The sequence below is a fragment of the Hydra vulgaris genome, chromosome 12 (assembly GCF_038396675.1).
Source record: "Hydra vulgaris chromosome 12, alternate assembly HydraT2T_AEP".
NCBI classification, from domain to species: Eukaryota; Metazoa; Cnidaria; class Hydrozoa; order Anthoathecata; family Hydridae; genus Hydra; species Hydra vulgaris.
Window position 1 is genome coordinate 28394382 of NC_088931.1, and position 20551 is coordinate 28414932.

The 20551-nt window shown below is 26.7% G+C and overlaps 1 protein-coding gene across 2 annotated transcripts in view; it reads right to left on the reverse strand.

The window, feature by feature from the left end:
* Positions 1-348: 348 nt before the first annotated feature.
* Positions 349-20551, reverse strand: part of LOC100201486 (FERM domain-containing protein 4A) — a 52174-nt gene continuing 31971 nt past the window's right edge. The window contains exons 4-21 of one of the 2 annotated variants that reach the window (XM_065812814.1): positions 16130-16214; positions 15906-15962; positions 15748-15770; positions 15589-15672; positions 14803-14868; positions 14643-14700; positions 14345-14431; positions 12729-12805; positions 12452-12472; positions 10941-11076; positions 5999-6146; positions 5782-5915; positions 5491-5619; positions 5297-5362; positions 5142-5219; positions 3687-3774; positions 1731-1775; positions 349-1569 (exon numbers count right to left, since the gene is read on the reverse strand). In XM_065812814.1, the coding sequence (XP_065668886.1) occupies positions 923-1569; positions 1731-1775; positions 3687-3774; positions 5142-5219; positions 5297-5362; positions 5491-5619; positions 5782-5915; positions 5999-6146; positions 10941-11076; positions 12452-12472; positions 12729-12805; positions 14345-14431; positions 14643-14700; positions 14803-14868; positions 15589-15672; positions 15748-15770; positions 15906-15962; positions 16130-16214 (2029 nt within the window). In that variant the 3' untranslated portion in view covers positions 349-922. The remainder of the gene's footprint in view (positions 1570-1730; positions 1776-3686; positions 3775-5141; positions 5220-5296; positions 5363-5490; positions 5620-5781; positions 5916-5998; positions 6147-10940; positions 11077-12451; positions 12473-12728; positions 12806-14344; positions 14432-14642; positions 14701-14802; positions 14869-15588; positions 15673-15747; positions 15771-15905; positions 15963-16129; positions 16215-20551) is intronic. The other variant, XM_065812815.1, reaches the window with a different exon arrangement.

The window sequence follows — 20551 nt, forward strand, 5'->3', positions numbered from 1 at the left end:
ATTTGGAAAAGTGATAAAAAATGACTTCACTTCACTATCAAGTATAATTTATCAAATCTTAACAGTAGTGTAGCTTGAACTTAGTTCTATCCAAAACAACTGCTTTTTGCGATTGTAATTTGCTATAAAATAAACTACCTTCAGTTATATTTATATTTAATTCCAAATAGCGGTATTTGATAGTTAATTTACAAATTTACGGTATTTGATAGTTTTTTACATACACCTGCAAATATTTTATATTGGTTTTAGGGACAATCGTTGCATTTTAGTTAAAATAAATATAAAATGCTTCTTTTATAACAAAGATAAATAAAAAAAATTGTTTAAAAACCATAACAACTTATATGAAAAAACATGTTATATAATATAAATAAACTATGACAAAGTATTACATTATATTTATATTTACAACATTTTCAGTAGTTAAAAAGCTATAACTTATACTTTGAGTTTAAGGATGAAATAAAAATTTTAAATTGCCTAAATCTTCCATTAAGAGCAGAAGAAATGCACTAAATAAACCAACGCAAATAAAACAATAGATTTAAAAATAAATAAGATATATCACAATAGCTGTTTGATTTAAATTTTTTTTAAAAAACAACAAAAAACTAGAACAAAATATTACAAATAGATTCTGTGAAATTATGTCTTAAAATATTTTATGAATATACATCTTAAAACCAATAGAAAATCAGCTTTAATAAATACCGCGATGCTTTTAAAAAATATTTGTCCTAGCGCAAGCAAAAATTAAAAACAAAATAAACAAGTTTATTGCAGTGTTAAAATCATATCGTGTTTACTATGAAGTTTGCTGTTTATATAATAAGTAATAAACATTGGTAAAAAGATTAAACGCGCCGTATTAAAAGCTGCTTTAATAAGTTATTTCGAAATTTCTTTTACTTTTTTATTTTTACACCAAAGTTTGTTCTGGTACAACATCTGGCCACGACATCTCAGAATACTCGCTGCTACTTGCTAGCGATGACTGAGAATACATATACCCTGAAGATCCTACCCTTTTGTGAGTAGGAGAAAGCGCTAGCATTTGTAATCGTCGAAGTGTACTTGGCGAGGCGTGCATGCGATTTTGAGCAATACCTGGATTGCTTTTTGAAAGTGGTATCGAGTAAGTAGAATTAAAGTCCATTTTTTGTACTGCTCCTATGCTGTACATACCAGTGTTTTCAAATTCCCCACAGACAAAACTTTCATCTGTATGAGATTGCGCCGTGTTAAGCTTATCAGCACTATCGTGTCTTATTGCTGTAATATCAGAAGATGAACGAGAACATTTTTTTGTTAAGCAATCGTCAGAGTATTTTCTTAAAGATAAATACGAACTGTTGCGCGTTGCACCTTCGCTCAAAAAATCATTTTTACGGTAACAGTCTTTAACAGCGTCATAGCGTGGAGAAACAAGAGACATAACAGGAGATGGACGTCGCTTCATTTGATCTAATCCATTGTTTGCAGAACTAACAACAGGAGTTGCAAGAAACATAGAGTAACGCGACGGTCGACTATGCAAATGACTATTTCTGTCTGAGTCCAATGATTCTAGTAAGAATTTAAACCAAAAACTATATTTCGTTTGAATTAATAGATAAATATAAAACGATAAGAACAACAACAACAAAAAAAACATGAAATTTAGCAAAGAAAAATATAAAGAAGGTTAGCGAAAATTTTTATAACAACAGTATAAAAATGTAGCAAACCTCCATCGATTGGTCCTAAACTATCGCCATTACTTTCATTTTCATCTAAAATATCAAAAGTTTACAACAATGAAGGAATAAAGTACAAACCATTTAACACTAAAACATCTAAGCAAAGCAGGGGGAGGAACCCAAGGGATTATAAATATCAAACCAAGCTTATTTCTATACACTCAGCTAGTAATCGACCAGAGCTTCATTTTGATCAAAACTGAGTTTAATAAAATAAACCTGGATTTTGTTTTCTACGTGGGATTGATTGATCGTCATTTTTGTCGTAACCGTTGTCATCATCATCATCATCATCATCATCATCATCATCATCATCATCATCATCATCATCATCATCATCATCATCATCATCATCATCATCATCATCATCATCATCATCATCATCATCATCATCATCATCATCATCATCATCATCATCATCATCATCATCAATTATTTTCGGTTTAGTGACTAATAACTACAAGCTTAGTTACCAGATTACCAAATTTACCGTATGCGACCGCAAACTTCGTAAAAAATTATTTTTTGACCAAAATTAATGCAGAATAAAAACTTAAAGCTAAAAATAAACTTTTATTAATTAAAAGGTGTTCAGAAAGATATTTACTACATTTTTATTCAATATGTTCTCCCTCAGCATCAATCACTGCTTCAAGACGACTCCTGAACAGGTGGGTTGGATATAGTTCTTAAGCATCTTGTTCCACTCCTTCTTGATGGCAGCCTACAGGGAGTTGATTCTGTTGTGGGGACGTTGACAAGCTCTTGACTTTATATATGCCCAAATTGAATAGTCAAGAGGTGACAAATCTGGAGATCCAGGTGGCCATAACACTTTCGACCAGTGTTTTGGTATGTTTTCCTGGAGCCACCTCTTGGTCTTATCGTACGTATGTGATAGTGCTCCATCTTGCTGGAACACCACATTGTTATCTGAAGAGTAGTGGGCATCAATCCAGGGTTTGACATGGTTCTCCAAGATTTGTACAGACTCATTGGTGTCAACTTTCTGACCAGATTTGATGAAAACCGGAGGCATTTTGAGACCATCAAATGAAACCAGCCTGAACATCAAAACGAAGCTGGATGTTTGGTCTTGAATGTATATGTTCTCGGACTGCTTGGACCAGTTGATGACTAATAAAACGATTGGTTCTACTGTTTGACACAGAATCAATAGTATACAGTTTCTCATCTGAGAAGAGGATGGTTGTTGTCTCTTCTTCAAGAGGCTTAGAAGTTTCTTTGATCTTTCAAATTATTTTCCTTTGACACTTAGGGAAACCAGGTGTTTCTTAATCCTGGCTCTTGACTTTGCCTTAAGATCCTTTCTGACCACATTTTTGATGGTGTGCTCACTCACTGAGAGCTTATTAGTCATTTTTCTCATTGATCTTACTGGATTCCAAGAAATACAGCCTTTGACAGCCTTGATCAATTGAGGAGTTCAAACTGACTTCTTTAAACCACTGCCAAGCTTCCTCCTAACATGAACCGTCATTTGAAAACGTTTAATCACAGTGTAGAAAGTATTTAGAAGTTTGTTTAGCATCTTAGAAATGTCTTTGGGCATGGTGCGATTCATGGCCAGGTCAACAATTGGTTTATTTTTACCACTCATTTTTACTTTTTGGCTGTTTTTTTGGTTTACTTTTATTTTCATGCGTCAACAAAAACATTCTATGCACGTAAAAATACCAACGGGACATTTATTTTGAAATTACCAAACTTATTACAAGATTTGCGGTCGCATACAGTAGTTAACTAATAGTTAAAAGAAAAATATTCTAAATTATCAACAATTAAAAAACTGTTATCTTTAATTGAAATATAGAACAGTTTAATAATATAACAAAACTATTGTTTCCCTAAAAACAACAACTTAAAAATATCCTAAAAAAAACATTTTATCCAAGCAAAAAGTACCAAAAATTTTCAACAAACCTTGCTTAATTAACCGAGACATTGCTTCACTTGTAACTTTAGCAGCATCACGTTTTAAATATTCCAACTGTTGCTCCATGGTTTTTAACTTAATGGAAAATTAACAATTTTAATGTTGAATTTAATATAACAAATTTCAAGTAATGTTGGAAACCCATATAACAAACAAGATAACATGATAATATTATTTAATAAAAGTCTGCAGTTTGTTATTTATATTGAAAATTATAAAAAACAAATGTTAATTTTAATTTAATGTTAACTTAATTCAATTATTTAACTTTATAAATATAAGCCTCGAAAAACATTGTCACGTCAAAAAATAGTAAAATAAAGAAAAACAAATTTAAAAAACAATTTTCAATGATGATCTGAAAAACTTTAAATTAGAAAAAAATTGGCGAAACTGAAGCAAGACTGATCATGCAAATTAATAAAACATAATCCGTTAATATCTTACAGCCATTTTAAAGAAAATCTAAGGAAGTGATTCTTCTAAAATAGTACAGTTATTATAAAGAAACAGTCGCTAGAAACCCAAGAAAATTATCTTTTTTAAACATAAAAAAACCACATTAAAAAACCGGTACCAAAATAAGATTTTGACAAAAAAAACATGAGAATTCAACACACTTCAATATGGTGTATTATTTTATGGTCTAATTGAATAAAATTGTTTTGTTTATGTTAAGTGACAAAGGATTTATGTAAGAAGGCTACCTAACATTTCCTATAAACTCCAGTAGACTTTAAAAACTATAAACTCCAGTAGACTTTACAAACTATAAACTCCAGAAGACTTTACAAACTATAAACTCCAGTAGACTTTAAAAACTATAAACTCCAGTAGACTTTACAAACTATAAACTCTAGTAGACTTTAAAAACTATAAACTCCAGTACACTTTAAAAACAATTAAATGAGAAGTAAACATTTTTGGTATTCTTATTATGAATGATAAGAAAAGAACACCCAATCAAAAAGATAAGGGAAAATATGAATTAAAATTATTAACATCCATACTTATATGTAGAGTATTATATATATTATACATATATAGTAGGGTATTTATGAAAGGAGTGCTTTACATTCTTAAAGTAAAGAGTATTATTAGTAAAAAAACAACTACCTTATCTCTTTATTTACAACTCAGAGTTTCCATATAATTTCACAGCAGAAAGCACCCACAGTGAAATATTCCCATAGTTAAAATATAGTTTCTCTTTTAGAGGATTCATCAAGAAACTAATCTTCTTTTAAATAAATTAATGCTTTTTAAGTTAAGTAATTTTATCTGATTTCAAGAAAAAGGTTGTAAATGTAAGCTTTGATAATTGTTCCTTATTGTTTGTGGTTTATGAGAGTAAATTGAAGTCAATTTATTTTAGGGTTTTAATAATACTTATGTATGAACTTAAATGAAACATGTATCCTAACAACAACATAATCACATACCTTAACTAAAGACTTTTGATAAGTAATTTTTCTGGCCTTACGAACTTTCTTTTGAGCTGATGTATCCATAGCTATACGCTACAAAGCAACAGATAAAAAAGTTAAAAGATTAAAAAATAACTTATAAACATTTTAAATCAAATATTAAATCAAACCTGAGCAGCATTTGTAATTTGCTTTTGAATCTGGTAATCACGCAGTAACCGGTCATATTCTTGCTCCTTGGAAAATAAATATTTTATCACACACAAAGATAATTTAAATAAAATATTTATCTCAAATGATTGAAAAACTAGAACTATTATTAATAGTCAATTATTTAATTAGTTAAATATATAAGAAAGTTTACATCACTGCCATGTTGGTTTGAAAAAAGAGATTCATCAAACTGGAAACTAGTTCCCATCTTTCGTCGCATTGGCATTCCGGGGTGTGTAGGACTTTCTGGAAGATCACTTGGAAGCTGCCCAGTTAAATCCTAATGATCACATATTTAAATAACAACATTTTTTTAAAGCAAAAGAAATAATCAATAATAATTTTTTCAATAGAAATAATCAAATAAATGACATTCACAATATGAAAAATGTGTTCACTTATTTCAGTCTTAAAAAAACTTATAAACATTTAATGTACTTACTGCTTCACGCAGGCAGAGCTCATTTAATAGTTCTCGCTTTTCAATTAACAGCTCTTGGAGAAATTCTTTTCGAGCTTTTAATGCATAGTACAAGTCTTTTTCAGCAACAACCATTTGAGAAGATGTAGTACTTTCTAAAAACATTCAAATATATATTAAACAAGATCACATAATATTTTAGTAATACTTAAATTTCAACATAATATTTCCAACTTACCACCGTCCAAAGAAAAATAAAAAGAAGCAGTATCACTGAGGCTACTACTATAACCACCGATACTACCAGAATACATTGAAGATAATGAAGATGAAGATTTGCATAGACTTTTAGCAACATCTCTTAACGATTTTGGAGCATGCTTTGACTGAAAACAAGAAAAATAAATAATATAGTTATATAACTACTAACATATAGATTGGTAGTCCAACAGGGTTGTTCAAAAAATGTAAAGATACTCCCATAGGGAGGTTATGTAATGATTTTGGTAGATTGGGTCTCTGTGATAACATGTATGAAATATTTTTTTCCTCAAAAATCGTAACATCCTCTCTCAGCACAGGTGAAGTTGATGTTTATAAGGGATCTAATTGACAGAATGCAGTTATTTTATGAGGGATCTAATTGAAAGAACACAATTTTTTTAAAGTACATTTCTAAAAAAAAATTTACATACAATTGTCTATTTTCCAAATTTTTCATGTCATATTAACAAACTATTTTCACATTTTAAATCTATTCAACATGTAATGTTTTAATTCTGACAAATAATTCTTCAAAAAAGAGGAATTTCGTTGTTTAGACCAATAGTTTGAGTTAGATTCTAGCATACACACAAAGGAGTTTGAGTTCTAGCATACACACAAAGTAACTACTAAAGCCTACAAAAAAAAAAAAAATACAGAAAGTAACAAAATCAGTCTAAAATTAGATTCAAACCCATTTTTTTGTACAAACTAAAACATCACTTATTACTGGAGTAATAAGTGATGTTTTAAATTGTCTAAGTATGAAGTTTTGTATGATGTTTCAGTTTGTCCAAGTATGAAGTAATAGACACATGAACAATAATTGACAATAAAAAACTAGAAAATAGTTAAAGAAAAAAGTAATAGACACATGAACAAGAATTGACAATAAAAAACTAGAAAATAGTTAAAGAAAACAGTCATTCAAAAAAGCCCAAAAAACCACAAGATGGGTACTTTATTAGAAACTGCTTTTGGAAAAATTAGACAATTTTTCCTTATTTTAGACAAGAAATATGTATGACATATGACCTGCAGTGCATGGTCTACTAGTCATTCCTTGCGATTTGCTTAGATAATCCTTCATATCCCAGTCATATGCTTAGATAATTGAACTTTCATAGGTTAAAAATAAAGAGCAGAAAAGTGCCAATATGATGAATTTTTAGTAACAAGTAACTAAAAATAAACAACTATATTTAGAATCATTTTTGCCCAAGAAACAATCTATATACAGTATTGAAAACAATTTTAGTTGTAATAAAATATTACTTTAATTATTTAATTATGTATAAAAAAAACTATATGAAGAAAATCTGCTTAATACCTTTGGCCAATGTGAATAAGCTTTAAGCACTTCTGAGTAAGAAAACAATTTAGGAGTATTAATTTCAAGAGATTTAAAATGGGAAGCTCAAATTAAATAGGCAGTAGTCAAAGCAAATAGTAGACTGGGTCTATTGTCAACAATATTTAAATAAAAAAACAAATCATCCTTTAGACATTTGTGCATAAGCTATGTCAGACCATACCTTGAGTATATCAGAGCATAGCTTGAGTATGCAATTCATGTTTGGTCACCTCATATGGAGAAAGATATAAAGATCAACTTTGTCACTTGTCTATGTATGAAAACATACATAGACAAGTGACAAAGTTGATACCGGAAATACGACATCTATATAAACGAAAAACGATTATGCTTGCTAAATTTAACAACTCTATCAGAAAGAAGAAAAAGAGGGGATTTAATCTACTTCTTTAGATGCTATAAAAATATAGATAAAATTGAAAGGCAAGTTTCTCCTGAAAAAAAAAATTTTTTTTTTTTAATTTTTTTTTAGGAGAAACTTTTAAAAATTAAGTAGCTATATTAAGAAGATCACCAGATCACTACACAATTACAGATACCTATTTCAAAAATGATCTTTGTGAAAATTTCTTCACAAATTGAGTGTTAAAATTATGGAACAAACTGCCAGCTTAAGTTGCTTTATGACAGTTTGTTAATGAGTTTAAAGCAAAAATAGACAAGTTATGTCTTGCAAGCTAATTATTGTAGGTTCATGGGTTACAAGATTTGTTGTAAACTGAATCTTTTCACATATCTAGATCAATCAATTTGCTAACATCAGTATTTATTCTTGAAGTTTTGCAACATCTTACTAAATTCTTTCCAACTTGGTAATTTTAATCTTGCTTTATAAGTTCATCTTCATCACCATTTTTACACCAATTACATCATCTGTTTTAGACCTTTTTCCAAATTTTCATTTTCTTTTTTTAAATTGTTGGAACCAAGAGTCTAAACAATCCATTTATTAAATGTAAATTATGCAGATTTATTTAAATTTTATTTTACTATTGTAACTTTTTTTTCTTGATATTGCTTCAATTGGAATAAACTTGAAACCAGAAAAGATAACAACAAATTTAAAATAACTAAAAGTAGATTAAGTATATTTCTAAGGATTCTTTCTGTTGGAAAATGAAAAAAAATTTAGTCTAGAGAAAGAGAGCCAACTTGAATAAGAAAAAATATAATTTTTGAAGATTATTAATTTTTCAGGAAACACACCAGTTCTTGTTGCTGCTACAATTCTGTAGCTATAAACTTGATTAAATATAACCGCCAACTTGATTAAGAAAAAGTTTTCAATTTCAAGAAATTCTATTCAATAAGTGGTTCACCTAGAGATAATTTTTAAATTTTTTTTTTATGTTTAGGTTTGTACTTAACAAGTGCCACAATAAATACTTAACTTGAAAAACAAGCAATAATATATATTCTTTTTGAAAATATAATGAACTCAGTATAAGCAATTAATTTTATAAATTTTTTTAACATTATAAGAAGTTTTCTTTAAATTTAACATAATAAATAATGAACTTATCAAAACTTATTTGTTTAATTTTAACTCTTCTGCATAAATTAGTTATATTTTAGTCATTTTATCTTTAAAAAATTACAAACCCTCCAAACAATACATTTTCAGGTCTCCTTTTTTGGTTGTAGACTTAGGATCCTCATTTCTTCTCAAATAAAACTTGACTACAACAGAAAAAGCACCTACAGTCACATCCCTTGTCTGAAAAATTATTAAGAAACTTGTAAGAAAAATTGCCAAAATTATTAGAAAACAACTTTCACAAAAAATCACTTTATGGTGTCATTTTTATAACTTTTTTAATCAAATAAATAAAAAAGAAATCATTTTTTGCCAATGAATGTTATGAAGTAGTATCAAGCAGCGTAAAGTTAGATACCACCTCCCGTTCAACAACTCCACTTATTTATTGTTTGCTTAGATGACATTTGATTTATCGCAATTTCTTATTGATCTTAAATCATTTAATTGTTTTCTTTCATTATCTTTTTGAATAATTTAATAATATTAAACTGTAAACTTATTTACAATTAAAAGTTTCAATATATATTGATACAAATATACTTTTTGTTTTTGTTGTTAAATAGAACTTTTTGTTATTAAGTAGAACTTTGTTTAAATTCTTATTTAATGTATGTTTTGTCACGATTAAAAAATTAATAGAACTATTAGATAATTATGACATAAGAACTTATATTCTTTGTTTTTTAAAAATTATTAATAATTGAAACTCTTATTAACTAAAGAAGTCATTATAATATTAATTATAATGACCTCTTTAGTAATTAAAAGTTTGAAATATATATTAGATAATTATGACATAAGAATTTATATTCTTTGTTTTTTAAAAATTATTAATAACTGAAACTCTTAATTACTAAAGAAGTCATTATAAGATGACAAACTCCAAACAATAGTTCAACAACAGTTTTTCAACTATTGTTTGGAGTTTGTCACCTTCCTCATTTTTGAAACTAAATGCTGTTAATTTACTGTTTAATTAAACAAGTTGTATTTTTAACTTTTTATAAAATACAACTTAATTTTAATCTTAATCTGTTTTTACTGTCTTTACATTGTGTTTTTGTTTTTAAATTGTTAAATATAACTTTTGTTTTTTGTTGTGTTTCTGTTTTTAAATTGTTAAATATAACTTTTTTTTCTTTTATCAAAAGTTTTTTAATTTATAATTAAATACAACTTACCTGTTTATTCCTGAATTCTTGAAACAAGCATGATTTAATATATAAGCATGTTTTATTATCAACAAATAATTGCTCTCCTTTTCTTGCCAAAGAGCAGTTCATTTTTCGGCAAGATGTCAATCCTTTTCAATATGAAAAAGTTTGCGTTTCCAAATAGGTTGACAATTACATTACTGATGCACATTAAATACAAATGCAGCCTACCTGATTACAATTAAATTGTGGTTGGAAAACAGTAATTTCTTTGTGTGTATGTCAAAATCAAACTCAGCTTAGTAAGAAAGTTGGCTAATTAGATATAATTAGAACTATTTAACAATCAGATTTGTTATCAATAGCAATTAGCCACAGAGTTGATTTAAGGAAATTGCTTGACACCATTAGAAGAAGTAGTATCTAACAACCAATCATGTTATTTATGCAAAAAACTTGCTAATCTACATTACATCTGATATTTAAAAAACTTTTTCAAATATGTTAAATAATGATATTTTGCTTTAAAAAATTTTTAGACATTAAACACAAAGAAAAGTTTTTAAATTTAAAAATGTTGAAATACTTTTGAAAGATTTTACAACAAATTATTCTATTTAATATTGATACACATTGTCATGATAAGTTTGATTGATTTTTGTTGTTGTTAATCAAAACATTTTTGTTGTTGTTGATCATATGATAACATAACATTATTTATGGCAATGTGGTTTAATTGCCATGGTAAAGTATTCTTTATAGCAATGGAATGATAAAGTAGTGCTTAAAATCATTGCTTACTATTTATAGAAAAAAGAAATTTCAAAACAAAAATTAACTAACAAACCTGATTTAATTTTTTATCCAAATAAAACTGATGCTGAGACACAGCCATTAACCAAATTTCACGGCATTGAGCTGTTGTAGAAGAATACCATGCTTGTATTGTTATATGATTACTACTTTTTCGAAAAGTATTTAATCTAAAAAGCCAAATATAGTAATATGAGGCAAGATTGTACAAATAATTTTCTACTAATTTATATTAAAGTTGTATAAGCAGTTTGTTTTCAATATATTTTTTTGGGAGTTTTGTAAAAATTTATAACACCGAACTATCTGACTAGATATGTCCAGTTAAAACTCAGGCAGTAAGTATTTGTTGTTGTAGTAGTAGATTTAGGTGTGAATCTAACCTATTGCTTTGTGTTTGCAATTAATGAAAAATTTCTGAAATGCATTTTACTTGTACATATTGTGCAGAAAAAGTTAATATAAATTCTGATTTTTAAAATTTATTCAAAATAGCCTTCCTATAATCTTATAAAGAAAATATAATTTTTTATATTTAAAATAGTATTTACTAAATGAAATTTATGAATACCTAAATATTTTTACAAAATTTGATAAGTGAATGCCAATATATGGCTATTAAACAGATATAAAAAAGCAGAATAAAATAGAAATATAATTCACTAAAGATTGTTAAAAAAAACAAAAACCATTCATGTCTGAATCCGGAAGATTAAACAAGAAGCACAATTTTTAACAGAGAGACATCAGCTCAAGAAAGACGTCAGCTCAACAGAGAGACATCAGCTCAACAGAGAGACATCAGCTCAACAGAGAGACATAAGCTCAAGGACTATTACAAAAAAATCAAAGTCAGTTTTAAAGTAGTAGGTATGAAATGCAATAATATAGTGGTAAGTAGCAGTGCAAAGGGACAGAATCAATCTGGTGTAGAAGAACACACAAGAATACAAAACTTTTAGTAAGATCATAACATATTTTGAAACACTTAAGGGAAAGTAAGGAAAAGCTAAGCACAAAATTTAAAGACCATAACATATTCTGAACCACCTAAGGGAAAGGAAGGAAAAACTTAGAACAAAGTTTAAAGATCATTACATATTCTGAACAACTTAAGGGAAAGTAAGGAGAAACTGAACACAGAGTTCAAATATCATAACTTATTTTCAACCACTTAAGGAAAAACAAGGAGAAACTGAGCCCAAGCTAGAGTCAAAGACAAGATACAAACTAAATAGCAAAGGTAAAAATAGCATAAATGATTTGGGTGTTTATAAGTTTTGTATTTTAATATTTTTAAGATATTTTAAGATACTTATTTCTAGGTATTTTTCTTTAAAGTAACTTAAATATGATAGTTACTAATCATATATGCATATATAAAAGAAAAATACTTTTTAAGCAAAAATGATAACAAAAAAATAAACAAATAATGTATAGACATGTTTATCTATATGTGAAAATACACATCTACATCTCAATTTCTTTCATATATGGCTTTATTAGAAAAAAATATTTTATTTCTAAAAAAAATTAAACACTTACTTTAACATTGACTGATGTTGCCTAAACAAAGATTATAATATTTGTGAATAAAAAATGAATAAAAATATATAAAAACACAGTAACACTTACGATTAATTATTAAGTGTCAATAATATACACAATAATGACACCATTAAAATATAAATGTTTATATAAATGTATATTAATATAAATTTATATTAACAAAAATCTAAATGTAGACATTTAAAGTAATTTAACACTATTAATTTATAAATTAAAATAAAATATATAAATAGTTTTAAAATAAAAAGCAAACCTTGGGCCTTCACGATACTCAATGGAAAATTTTTTATCTTTATAATAAATATTTTCTAAGTGACTCCAACGAAATATCTAAAAAATATTTTTGAAAAATAATCCTCATTATAGGTCATAAATACATATTATTATAGGTCATAAATACTTAATATTATATGTCATTTAAACAACAGATAAAAACGATTCATATATTTGTTATGATACCAATAAATTTCTTAGAAGCACAAAAAATATGAAATAATATAGGGCAGGGCCTAGATGATATTTAGATTCTCATAAAGTATTGAAATAAAATAACTTGAAATCAATTTAATTTATATATATTTATTTTATAGTATAAATTAATTTTATTAACGTTTTATTAAATGAATGGAGTAACCTTTTTTTGATTGAATGTCATTATGCCATAAAAGAAAAATATGTTTAATATAACAATTTTGAAGTTTATTGCTATAACTTAAATTAATACCCATTAAATCTAGGCCCCATTGAGTGAAGAAAGTCAATGTGGTGGCCAACTGCCAACCAACTGCCTGTTATAAGCAAAAAAAAAATTATGACTGGAATATATATATTTTTTGTTAATTCATCTCCTCAAGGCCGAGAAGGGCACTACAGACGAGGAGGCTACTTATTTGTGGTATAACCCTCTTTCAACTCCATAACTCCGATACACAAATCTTGACAAACAAGGCCGCTGCGCAGAGAAATGAGTTGAGCGCAGTACTACCAAGGACATGGTAGGAATCGAACTCGGAACCTCTTGCTTATGAAGCGAGCGTTCTACCACTACACCACTACTGCATAGTTGTGTTATCAGCAAATAGAGCCAATTTAGAAGTAAAATTATTAGGAAGATCATTAATAAAGATGAAGAACAACATAGAACCAGAGCGGAACCTTGTAGTACCCAAGAAGTTACTGGAAATGAAAGAGAATGTTTTCAGCACTAAACTTATTGACATACATAATACACTATGCACTTTTTTTTTTTTTTAGTTTAACAAAAGAACATGCTGCAAAAACTTAAATATAACAAAACACTTATTTTTTCTTTTTTGCTTTTGAAAAATATTCTGATAAAATTAATAACCTCCACCAAACAAATGTCATATGTCAACTATTAGAGGATAAAGCTTTTACTTGTAATTTTTTTTTTCATTTTTCAAATCAACTTATTATATATATTTATATATATCTATATCTTCTATAGCCTGTTTAGATAAGTATTTGCTTACTAGTTTTGTTTATCTTTAAAGCATACTGCATTTTTAGAAAAAGAAGAAAAAGAGGAAGAATAATGAAAGAATATGAAAGGATATAGGATTGCTGCCCCATGCCAAACCCTCAGTCAAAATAGCAGCGCTCCGCTGTGAGTCAGGCTATTTGTCAGTCGATGTTTGTACTAAAGCCCCTGGCAGCAGTCTATTTCAGTGTGACGTCAGAGTGCTCATCTAAACAAGCAATTTAAGTTATATATATATATATATATATATATATATATATATATATATATATATATATATATATATATATATATATATATATACATACATATATGTATACATATATATATAAGATTATGTTAATTTATAACCTAATACTTATAAATACCTTTTGAGGCAAAGATTTATTTTGAATATCAAACACTGACACACCACGATGACTTAGGCCAAGAATCCAGGAATTTTGATCTTTGTCCTACCATATATATATATATATATATATATATATATATATATATATATATATATATATATATATATATATATATATATATATATATATATATATATATATATATATATATATATATATATATATATATATAAACATATATATAATGAACAAATAAAATAATAAATTTTTCCTTTAAAATTTTAAAATTAAAATTGAAAGTATAGTTAAATACCTTCACATTGTAACAATGATTCCCATACATAGGTAATCTTTCTACGTCTCCAATGTAACTTTAAAATGATACATGATTATTTAACCAGAGAAAATTAGCATTTAAAAAAAAAAAAAGAAACTAATATATATTTTTAATTAAAATAAAATAAAATGCATACTTAACTATAGCTTCACCCCTTGTCATGCCATCAAAATTGCAATAGTGTTCTATTATTTTTAACTCGCTGAAATAGTAATAACTTTTATTAAAAATAAAAATTTAGTTATAAGTAAGTTAAACAAAATAACCATCTTGCTGTTTTTACTGCTTATCATTTTTTTAATTATCTTATGAAACTTTATAATCTTCTTTTTTAATTCATACTGCAATTTATTCATATATTTAAAAAAAGTTTATTTCTAAATTTTCTAAAACAAATATAACATTTAAGAAAAGTTATTTAAATCAATAATTTAATTTTTTTAAATTCTTCTTTAATTATTTTAAAGTTCAATATAATAATTGAAAAAATTTAAAGTTTGTTATTTTAAAACCAACACATTTGTGTATCAATAAAGTGTTTTTTTTTAATCACATCAATAAAGTCTTTTGAAAATATTTATATATTCAACTTATCTTTTTATAAATTTTTAATTAAAAAAATATAGGTGTTTCTGCAAAATATGCTATGATAAGGTAAAGATTATAAAAAGTTTCATAAGATAATTAAAAAAATGATAAGCAGTAAAAACAGCAAGATGGTTATTTTGTTTAACTTACTTATAACTAAATTTTTATTTTTAATAAAAGTTATTACTATGTGTAAGTAGATAAAACAAAATATAACATGATTGATAAACAATATGCTCAAAAAAAATTATTGTAAAAGAATTAATTAAACTATTGAAATAAATAAATAAAAGAAAATTAATAAAATAAATTAAACAAAAAAACAAATATTTACCAATAGGAAGGTGTTGGGTACTCGTGTTGAGTCTTTATTGGTATTACATTTAGATTTTTCAAATCATTTGCAGCTATATTATTACTAAAAGATAACTTTAAAAATTGAAAATAAATGAGCAACAAGAAATCATTAAAATATCATTATTTAAACCAATACCTAACAAAATCTCCATGCGTTGCCTAAAAAAAAATTTCAATTTTAAATGAAAAAAATTGAAAACTATATTGCAATAATTTTCAACAAGAAATATCTAACAAGCTAAACATTTTTAGCATTTATATTTCAAAGTGCAAAACAAAATTTTAAATAACTACCTGCAATACATAGGCTGCAAGTTTAAATATAGTTTCACTGTGACATTCTAATTCACCCTACAAAAAAATTTGCTATTATCTTTTTAAGAACAGAAATTTTAGTAAAAAATATGCTAATTTAAAAAACATGCTCCTATAAAACACTATGCTGAAAATATGCTTGTGTATGATAATTTCTGGAAAAGACAAAAAAGCAACCTCAACAAAAAGCATTTTGGAAATACCTGAAATACTAATTTTTGAACTTGAAGAAAAAATAGTTCAACTGTGTGACTTTCCTTAAGAGTTGCTACACTTGGAACAAAATTTCTAAAAAGTAAAACAAATTGTAATTTAATTTTTAAAACTTTTATTTGCTGATAAAAGAAAACATCTCACTTCAATATTTTATAATCAAGTGGTTGATTGAATTTACATGAGGTTTTAAAACCATTTGTAGTTAAGAAACAAAATCAGTTTTTTAAAGAATAATAAAAAATGAAAACTTATAGTTTCAATAATGAAAAGGCTTACTTACCTAAATAAAAATGTAGAAAACTAACAAGCAATTTTAGTTGCTTGTTAGTTTTCTACATAATAAATAATAAAAAATGTATAATAGTAAAACTATTTTAGTCAATAAAAAATAACATTTTGAGACTACTAAGAATGTTCGAAAGTTTTGATTTCATAAACCCTTATTTTTTCTGTGTTTAGGGTGCAGGGCTTGAAAATCTGCCTGTGCCAAATTGCCTGCTGCCAGGGGTTTTAGTACATATATCGACTATCTTATAGCTAAATCGACTGAGGATTTTGCATTGGGCGGCAATCTTTTTGAGCTAACCTATTTAATTAAAAAATTCAGCAACAATATATACATTGATATATATATATATATATATATATATATATATATATATATATATATATATATATATATATATATATATATATACATATATATATATATATACATATATATATATATATATATTTATATATATATATGTATATATATATATATTTATATATTTATATATATATATATATATATATATATATATATATATATATATATATATATATATATATTTATATATATATATGTATATATATATATATTTATATATTTATATATATATATATATATATATATATATATATATATATATATATATATATATATATGTATATATATACATATATATATATATATATATATATATATATATATATATATATATATATATATATATATATATATATAAATAAATGATTATTACTCAATTATTTAACAGGTAACTACGGATAACTACAGTCCAATATCAATCCTTCTCATATTTTCAAAACTCCTCGAACGAATAATCTACAATCGTTTATATAAATACAGTGCGATGCAAATTTATAACCTCACCAAAAATTCAAGATCTCACAAATAATTAAATAATTATTTTTAAATTATTCAATTGCTTAATATCTAACTTGATTAATATTTCATTTGTAATAAATTGTGTATCCTAATTTGAATTTATTATTAATACTTTGCTTTATTGCCGAAATTCTTAATGACCTCAAATATTTGATTTGGCATAGTTTATGAATGTTTTCTGAGATCAGCAAGAGATATGTTCTTTCAAACATGTACAATTACCTTTTTCAATTCATCAACATTTGAATAGTTTCCTTTCTGCATAAGCATGTCTAAGATGCCCCATACGTTGTTGATAGAATTTAAATTAAGCGAGAGCGCTGGCCATCACAATAATCGAACTTTCTCGATGCTGATCGATGGGATATTTGACTTTGCTCTATGAATGGGAGCATTATCTTGCTGGAAAATAAAATTTGTGTGTTCCAAATTTTCGTGAAATATCCTTCTAATGATCATCCAACAAATTTCTATATCCTTCAGCATTTAATTTAGTAGTAATAAAGCAAATGGTACTTTTTCCAAAATAATCGAACATACTCCAAATTATTACCCCTCTGCCTTCCTTAGCTTTTCTTTTTGAATTTTTTTTTTCTAATTTTATGCCAGTAATAATTAAAGCCATTTGAACCATCAAGATTGATTTTTTCAAGTATTGTAGTCCTTGACCCATTGAAGATAAATGTGTTTTTGCGCTTTAGTTAGTGCTGGAGATGTGCATTTTTGCAAATCTGAGAATGGGTTACTTGTTAATTGCACAACTCAACATCCATCCTTAAGCATTTCAATTTGAAATCAGCACCACTGTGTATTGTGGATACTTTGCGGTTACTAGCAGCATGCATAATTTATCACAGTTGGCAAGCTGTAAGCATCAGTCTTCTACCAATTTGATGCTTTGTGCAATAATTCGTTGGGTCATTTGCAAAATTATTGATCAAGCGTGGTGAGCATCTCAGCTTCCAAGTAGAGCTTCCAGTTTAAACATGTTCAGGTTTGAACGTTCAAACTTTTTTTCTCAAAAAATTCGAACATGTATATATATCAAAATTAGGTTCTCATTATCATTTTAAACAGTAAAAACAAAATCTTTTTTAGACCCAGACTTTTTTAGACAGTTTTCGTTACTCTTAATTTTTGTTGTGCAATACTTTTTTTCAAAAGCAACACTTTTAAAGTTTTAGTCACAAATGGAATAGTTAACAAATGATTTAGAACTTTACTTTTAACATTACAATGACTAATCTTGCTACTAATCTTATTCAGCTATTATTTCAGCCATTTGACGATAGCTCTGATAATGTTAAGGAAGTAAATACTGGTAGTATAAATGATAACATAAAAAGTATTAAAAATGAATTGAATTTAGCTCAACAACTCAAACTTTTTATTGAACAATCAGACACTGAAATGAAACTTGACCATCAGGAAACTGGAACAAACCTTGTTCAAAAGGAAATGGCTGTTTTTGAAGTTAGCAAAGCTAGGCCTTAGTATTTAGATTTGCTCTTTTTTGTAAAATTAGGTTTTCAAAGCTGTTCAAACAATTCCTCCTACATCCATAAAAGTTAAGAGAGCTTTTTCTAGACTTTTTGCTACTAAAATAAGAAGTTCTTTAAACGACGAAACTTTAAATGCACTAACTTTTTTAAAGCAAACTATCAAGAGTACTCATTGATGTTATTTATTTTTGTCCTAATTAATGATGATAAATAAGAAAATACTTTTACGCATACTTTGTTTTACTTTAGTGTGTTTTAACATAACTAAAATAGAGTTCAAAATAGTTCAAACTTTTTTCTGTAATAGTTTGAACATGTTCAGGTTCTAACTTTTTAGAAAAAGTTCTAACTGGAAACCCTACTTCCAAGCAATTTTCCTGCTTGATAAACCCAATCACCTGTAGGCTTCAATCTTGCCCTTTTTTTGCATCAGAAAATGTAACTTCTTTTGGCATTTGTTAAAATGTATTTGATTGAATAGATTTAATTTGAAAACAGAATTCAATGCTATTTATTTTACAGCTTTTGGTATAATTTAGATAATGTTATAATTATGCATCACGATTTTAAATAATTTTATAATTTGAACTAAAATATAAATAGATTCAATTAAAGTATTTTGGTTATTTCAAAAAATGATCTACAAATAGAACTTGATCAACAAACTTAGAAAGCTGCTTTTAAAGCTTTTATACAGATGAGGTTATAAGTAGTGGTAGTGGTGTAGTGGAAGAGTGGTAGTGGTGTAGTGGAAGAGCGCTCGCTTCATAAGCGAGAGGTTCCGAGTTTGATTCCCACCACGTCCCTGGTAGTACCGCGCTCAACTTGTTTCTCCGTGCAGCGTCCTTGTTCGTCAAGGTTCGTGTTTCGGAGTTATAGAGTTGAGAGAGGGTTATAACCACAAGCAGCCTCCTCATCTGTAGTGGCCTTCTCGGCCTTGGGGAGGTGAACTACAAAAACAAAACAAAAAAAAATCTGCACACACATACATATTTATATAAAACAGGTGGTTACAAACTACCTGTTTTATATAAATATATAAAACTAGAAAGTCTTTAACTGATATGTGTGTGTGTGTGTATGTATATATATATATATATATATATATATATATATATATATATATATATATACATATCCTTATCTCATAGTCGAAAGAGACTTCTAAAAGAAGTCTCTTTTAACAACAATTTTGCTACCTCGACAATTAAGCTACATATTATTTTTATCAAAAAGTTAAAACAATTAATTGCGGAAGTACATAAAGTTTTATCGTTTTTTAACAAACCGCAATAATAATAACTAGAAAGCTTTTTTTAATTAATAGTGATTTTGTTTTTGTTTTTAAAAACATTTTTTTTAAACATGCGCAGAGTGTTGCTAGATTGACTATCTTATAGCCTGCTGCTACAAGGGAGTGTTGCTACATCGACTATCTTATAGACTGATTCGCAACAGAGTGCTGCTACATCGACTGAGGATTTGGTTAGACTACCTGTTGTCTATCAATTAAAAAAAAAAAAAAATTAAAGTTTTTAAACTTTTTCTGGTCTGGTTTATTAGGGCTCTCATTAAAACTACGGTTTTTGGAAGAAACTTTTTGACTACCATGCAAGGCTATATATATATATATATATATATATATATATATATATATATATATATATATATATATATATATATATATATATATATGCAGTAGTGGTGTCATGGTAGAGCGCTCGCTTTATAAGCAA